Consider the following 6586-nt stretch of genomic DNA (forward strand, 5'->3'; position numbering starts at 1 on the left):
CTCCAGGCCGCCGATCTCACGAGAAATCGTCCCTTCTTGCAGGTTCCTCCTCGTCGTCTCGTTGTTGATTGACCTTCGCATCACCATCTTGCGATCTCCTCGATCCTCCAAGATGAAGGTCTCCGCCACCCTTCTTTCTCTCGCCGGTGCCGTTGCGGCTACCACCATTGCCGAGATCAACGGCAACAAGTTCTTGTCACCGCTCCAGGGACAGAATGTGACGGCTGTTGAAGGCCTCGTCCTCGCCAAGGGCCCCAACGGTGTCTGGATCCGCTCCACCGTGCCCGACGACGACGACCTGACCTCTGAGGCCGTCTACGTCTTTGACCGCAATGTCGGCGCAAACCTTGCTGTTGGCGACATCATCAAGCTTGACGGCACCATTCTGGAGTTCAGGTGCGTGCTTGACCGTTAGAGCGGGCAAAACCCCGCTAGGATTAAGCATAACTGACACGCAACGCCCTAGGTCCACCAACACCCATCTCTACCTGACCGAGCTTGCCACGCCCCGCAACGTGGAGATTGTCTCGCGCAACAACGCGGTTGTTGCCTATGTCATTGGCGAGGACACTCCCAGCCCGCCCACCGAGCAGTATACGAGCCTCGACGGCGGTGATGTCTTTGCCGTTCCCAACGATGTCCGTCGTATTTCTGCTGTGAACCCTGTGCTCGAGCCCACCAAGTACGGCCTGGACTTCTGGGAGGCTCTCAACGGCGAGCTCGTCACCGTCAAGGCCCCCGTCGGCGTGACCCGTCCCAACCAATTCGGCGACACCTGGGTCCTCGGCACCTGGACTGCTACCGGTCGCAACGAGCATGGCGGTATCTCTCTGCTTGACAAGGGTGCGTTGACTCGAGCTTGGAATTTACGTTGTGCGACATCTGGCTGATCACGCACGTAGACGCTAACCCTGAGACCGTGCTCATCGGCTCGCCCCTCGATGGTACCCGCAACCCGGAGTCGAAGATGGGCGATAAGCTTGCCGACATCACCGGCGTTGTCACCTATTCCTTCGGCTTCTACCGTATCCTGCCCCTGACTGCTGTCAAGGTTGAGTCTGCATCTTCTGCTGAGACGAGCCCCACCACCCTCGAGAGCAGCGGCGACTGCCGAGGCATCACCTTTGGCTCGTACAACGTTGAGAACCTGTGGCCCGGCTCCGAGCACCTCCCCGACGTCGCTGACCAGATTGTCGACTACCTGAAGACTCCTGACCTGATTTTCCTTCAGGAGGTTCAGGACAGCAACGGCCCCACCAACGACCTGATTGTCAACGCCAACATCACTCTTGCTACGCTTGCTGCCGCCATCGAGGAGAGAAGCGGTGTTGTCTACGAGTGGCTCAACGTTGACCCCATCCGTAACCAGGATGTGGCCAGGCTTGGAGGCAACATTCAGACCGGGTGAGTCGACCCGTGATGATGACCTTTGAAGCACTGACTGATAAGGTGTGATTAGTACCTCTACCGTCCTGATGTCCTCGAGGTCTACAAGCCCAACCAGGGCGGCAGCCTCGACTCGACTGTCGTCGTTGACGGCCCCGCCCTGTCCTTCAACCCCGGCCGCATCGATGTAGCTAACGACGCTGCCTGGGCCAACAGTCGCAAGCCTCTGGCCGCCTCTTGGCGCGCTATCAAGGGCCCCAAGACCAAGCCCTTCTTCACCATCAACGTCCACAACGGCTCTAAGGGTGGCTCTTCCACCCTTCACGGCGATAACCGCCCTCCTATCAACAACGGCGTCGACAAGCGCCTGCTCCAGACCGGCAGCATCGGCGCCTTCATTGACACTCTGTATGCCAAGGATCCCAAGGCCCGCATCGTCGTCTCTGGCGACTTCAACGAGTTTGCTTTTGTTGCGCCTATGAAGCTCCTCACCGAGAAGCACAAGTTGACGAGCCTGAGCAAGCACAGCCTGCCGGCTACGGAGCGCTACAGCTACGTCTTTGACGGCAATGCCCAGCAGCTTGACCACATGCTGATCAGCCCTTCCTTGGTCAACGACAAGGCCAAGCTCGAGCACATCCACGTCTCCTCGTGGCGTCGCTTCGCCGATGTTGTGAGCGACCACGACCCAGCTGTTGGCCGGTTGAACGTGTGCGGATGCTAGAGAACGTGGAAAATGTACAGTAATGCGGCATGACTTGAAAGCCGCCTTAATATAGACAGCCATGATGATGAGTTGAACACGTCGTGTCCCACCTCAGTGCAGCGTTGATGTGTGCATATCCATGTAGCTTTACTTGCAGTCGCCTCCATGCTTCAACACTACGTTACCCGGTCCGGTCGTGATATCCAATCGATTGAAATTGTTTGAAGTTGGCGATAGCTTTTGAGAGCCTCCAAATGTGCGTCGTCTCAATCAGCGCCCTCACTCTCTCCTTCTCCTTCGTTCTCGTCGTCGTCATCACTACCCTCTGGCGCAGCCTCATCCTCTTCGTCGCTCGTATCCCCAGGGTCCGGCATGACTATGCGATTGAGAAAGGTAACCTGGCGAGTCAGCAAAGACAATGTACAATCGCAGTGTGCAACGGGTACTCACGAAAGGCTCCATCGCCACGACCATGTCCTTCAGCCTCTCCTGCGCGTCCTCCCGCGCGAAGAGCCCGTCCTCAATCTTGGCCCCCACCGTGTAGCTCCTCAGCTTGAGGAGCCCAATGTCACGATGGTCTGCCTCCCAGCCCTGATCACGCACCATCATCAGCATCAAACTCTAGTTGCGAGGAAGGGAGTTGAACGCAGCGCGACGAAAATGATGAGAAGAAGAAAAGGAAAAGGAAAGAAAATACCTTTGGTTTCGTTTTGAGCGCATTCTCCTGATTGCCCTGGCAAAACGCATCCACCGCCTCCTCGTCTCCCTTGCCCTTGCCCTTGCCCTCGAGATACATCCGCTTGAAGACGGGCCCGTTGAGACGGCACGCACCGCGCCGGGCGCGCATCGACGCTCTCGCGCAGGGCGCGCACCTGTTCGGCGGGCGGACACCACAGGCCCCCGCCGAGAAAGGCGCTGCCGGGCTCGACGTGGAGGTAGTAGCAGGCGTAGGGGCCCTTGCGCCCGGTGCGCGACCAGGCGGCGCCAAAATGGGGCTTGTAGGGCGTCGGGTTCTTGCTGAAGCGCATGTCGCGGTGGATGCGGAACGTGAGGTCGCGCAGCGGCAGCTCGGGGACCGTTTCGTCAGCCTCGGAGACGAGCGGCGTCAGCGCCTCGATGAAGGTGTTGAAGTCGGTGAGGGCGCGGCGGTATTCGCCGTCGTGGGCTGCGGGCGAAAACTGTCAGTCCCTGCCTCGTCTCTTTTCTTGTTCGCCACGGGTCGGGTGGCTCGGGGGGTGAGGAACTCACATTTCAGCCAGGGCCTCGTGTTGTTCGCTCGCAGATCCTGGAGGAAGGCGAGCGTGTTCTTGTGCAGCTTTGTGTCGGCGTACTCGACCCCGTCTAGAGGCCGCAGGCCGATCAGTTTCGTAATCGTCACGCGCGGAGCCGCATCGTCGTCGTCGTCCTCATCCTCGTCATCTTCCTCCTCTGAACTTTCCTTCTCCTTGTATTCGTCCACGTCTTCTTCCTCCTCTTCCTTGCTCTTCTTGCCCTTTTTCAGTTTTGTCCCGTTCCGCTTTACGATGGGCGATTTGGCCTTGGCCTTGGTCTTCGTAGGGGGCCGTCCGCGCCCGCGCTTTGGCGGCTCATGCTCAATCTCCTCGTCTTCTTCGTCTTCTTCGTCCTCGGACAAATCGTCTGCCTTGAAATCAGCGCTCTCGTCGCTCTCGTCATCGAAATACGCGCTCGTCTTGGGCGTACTCGTAGTCCGTCGCGGTCGTCTACGAGGTTCGTCTTCGGGCGGCGAGGCCGCTGCTCTTTTCCGCGCTGGCATGGCCAATGTCGTCTTGTCAATCAAAAAGAGCGTCAGAATATTCAATGTGAAACCGTTAAGCGGGCGAAACGTCCTGCAGCAATGGGACCGACTGAATTGTTCAGTCAGCCAGACAAAGTGATGTCGTCATAGTCATTTGGACGCGAATCCAACGCGCCATTGGACATGCGCCCACACGCGATGTCACGTGCTCTTGTAGTACTTCGTCTGGGCAAATACCGCTGCAACGATATTGGGCCATGTATCAGTCACTTTCTGTCCATGCTGTACGTCATGGAATTATCCAATGCCTACTCTTTTGTTCATTGTAAACGCGACTGTTGTAAAGCCATTAGTTCCAGGCTTACGATCAGCAACGCTCAAGTCGCGCATTACTGCTGTATACCCATCTTCCAACTAACAAGCAACATAATTCAAATTGTGACTGCTCTTGCAAGACTGGACACTTCGGGTATCCTTATTATTGCTCCGGCCCAGCAAGTCACCAAGCACCATGACGAACCCATGATTGCTTCCTTCCACTGAAACCACACCGACCAAAACCAGAACGCCGGCATCCATCATGTCACAATTCCATTTTTCAGCCGAGGCCAGCTTCAGCAGCAATCCGTCCCATAGGTGCCCGATCGTTTGGCTTTTCAACCAGACTTGCGTAGCCATCCAGACTAGACCCCATCACCCGCACCAGATCGAAAATGTGCGTGCCTTTAAATGTCTCAGCCCAGAGGCGGATGACTGCCGCAGCAAGCTGCCTCAGTCTTGTGCTATCCCCAGCCAAAGCCTCCATGTTCGATGGCGGGTTGGCCGCAGGGCCGCCCAATGAAGGATCAATCGGCACGGCGAATTCGGTTTCGTCGAGCATGCGCCGGATCATTTCAAGAAAGTTCTTTTCATCCGTGGACACTGGCTGGTCATTTGGCCCAATCGACGAGAGTGTCAAAAGCCATTTCGAGAGCAGGACGGCGCACTCAAAGTTCCCCACTAAAAAACGAGTTAGCGACATGGTGCTTTCGGCACAGAGTATTGACTTACAGGAATGCTGAATGCTCCATTCCAGCGATTTTGTTCTCGCGACATAATGACACCAGCCTTGACTAGCATGGAAAGTGCGTGGATTGCTGAAACACTGCTTTCTGGAGACGAAGGCTTCGCACTAGAAGAGGCGTGTTGCTCAGTGACGATGCAATCAGCATGTGGTCGCGTGTCTCAAGACTCCTGCTCGGGGTAATGTCGGTATAGAGCCGTATATACGCCAGTCGCAGAAGAGCTGTCGCGTTGAATGCCACTGGACCGCCAGGGAAGGTGTCATTCGGTCCCATGTGTGCTGATTCGGCTGCTCGCAGTTGATGGCGATGTTCGAAGCTAGTCTGCCATACTCGCAAGGCTTGAAGTACCTCTTCGACATCGTCTGGCTTGAGACCTCTCTGCGGCTCAAAGGGCGAGCTGAGAGCGAATGAAGTTTGTTTGAGCAAAAACACATGTTGCGTTAGCGCATGGATGAGAACGTAGTGTCCCAATGAAGTGATGTGCGCAGGAAGGCTCTGGGGCGATCTTCCAAATAACCTTGCAAACGCATCATGCACAGTGATATCAACAGACGGGCATGACTGCCTGGCTTCTTGCCACTGCCATGCTGATTCAGCCCTCCAAAGACGGGACGGGTAGGGCAAGAAAAGACTGAGGTCCGAAGTCAACAGCAGTGGCGGCATATTGTACGCTATGCTGCACAGGTTGAAGAAGCAGTAGGCGATCAGTTTTGTGCGCGAAGCGCCCTCTAATCGGACCCAGGTGTCCCAGTCAGGAGCTGCGCCTGGACTCGACTCGGCCGTCAGGCCCTCCTCGCGGACTAAGATTGCGAGATGGCTTTGCAGTGAAAGTGCCTCGTGCAAGATTGCGCTCGCACCCCACAGGCCCACGGCAAAGAGCAGCAGAACAGCCTGGATGGTTTCAAGCCGTGCTTGCGGGGTGTTGGGTGAACTGCAACCGTCAGCGATGATGGAACCTACACGGCCCCAGTCAGTGTGACTTACAAAGGCTCACGATGAGTATCTTGCGTCATGGGCCTTTCCTGTTGTGCCGAGGCAAAGGTGTGTCGGAAGCCAGTGCTTGGCGATGGTCTGGTCGAATGGGGGCTGTACGCTGCTGGCGTAGGCAGGAGGGCATGCACCTCGTGGCTGTGTCGCCTTCGGATTTGTTCGAGCGCAACAGCCTTTGCGGCATACCACAATGCGTGGCCTCGATGGCTTTCAAAACGATACTGAGCGCCGACAGCTAATATCGCCAGCAGCAGCTCGGGCGCAATTTCGGCCGGGGCCAAAGAAGGCAAGTGTAGGAAGGGCAAATACTCGTGGAATCCACTGATGTAGCCTTCGAGAAATCTAGTCAGGGTGTGGCGTGAAGGGAAGATGAAATCTGCGGGAAGCACAGAGGAAAACTCATCCAACCGGTTCTTGATTACGTTGTGGTCCACTGCGGATATTCGCAGAGAAGGTGCTCTCATCGGTTCATCGCCACCTCGTGCCTGCCCATCCATGCCTGATATTCCGTCTGGCTGAACTGATGGAAAGCGAGAGGGGAACTGAGATGTCGGCTTTGACAAGCCGCGCTGGTGCATGTCACCAGCTTGTCTTGGCCACATGCCACCCATTTGCTGGTCAGGCTCGAATGCAGGCGGAAGAAAATGGGAAGATCCGGCAAAGTCATCGAGAAACAGGTGGTAG

At 56.6% G+C, this 6586-nt stretch overlaps 3 protein-coding genes across 3 annotated transcripts; 1 reads left to right on the forward strand and 2 right to left on the reverse strand.

Annotated features, from left to right (window-relative positions):
• Window positions 1–112: 112 nt before the first annotated feature.
• On the forward strand, window positions 113–2110 carry VDBG_08107 (endonuclease/exonuclease/phosphatase family protein; the record flags this gene model as incomplete). Its single annotated transcript, XM_003001802.1, has 4 exons — window positions 113–396; window positions 467–843; window positions 903–1404; window positions 1603–2110. The coding sequence occupies 4 exons, from the start codon at window positions 113–115 to the stop codon at window positions 2108–2110; spliced, it is 1671 nt and encodes a 556-aa protein (XP_003001848.1).
• Window positions 2111–2428: 318 nt separating this feature from the next.
• Window positions 2429–3866, reverse strand: VDBG_08108 (conserved hypothetical protein; the record flags this gene model as incomplete). The annotated part of the gene is made up of 4 exons (XM_003001803.1): window positions 2429–2683; window positions 2790–2891; window positions 2965–3257; window positions 3341–3866. The coding sequence occupies 4 exons, from the start codon at window positions 3864–3866 to the stop codon at window positions 2429–2431; spliced, it is 1176 nt and encodes a 391-aa protein (XP_003001849.1).
• A 580-nt stretch (window positions 3867–4446) lies between these two features.
• On the reverse strand, window positions 4447–4728 carry VDBG_08109 (regulatory protein; the record flags this gene model as incomplete). The annotated part of the gene is made up of 1 exon (XM_003001804.1): window positions 4447–4728. One exon carries the CDS (start codon window positions 4726–4728, stop codon window positions 4447–4449), a length of 282 nt encoding a protein of 93 aa, XP_003001850.1.
• Window positions 4729–6586: the final 1858 nt, after the last annotated feature.

Source organism: Verticillium alfalfae, genomic scaffold (genome assembly GCF_000150825.1).
Source record: "Verticillium alfalfae VaMs.102 supercont1.11 genomic scaffold, whole genome shotgun sequence".
NCBI lineage: Eukaryota > Fungi > Ascomycota > Sordariomycetes > Glomerellales > Plectosphaerellaceae > Verticillium > Verticillium alfalfae.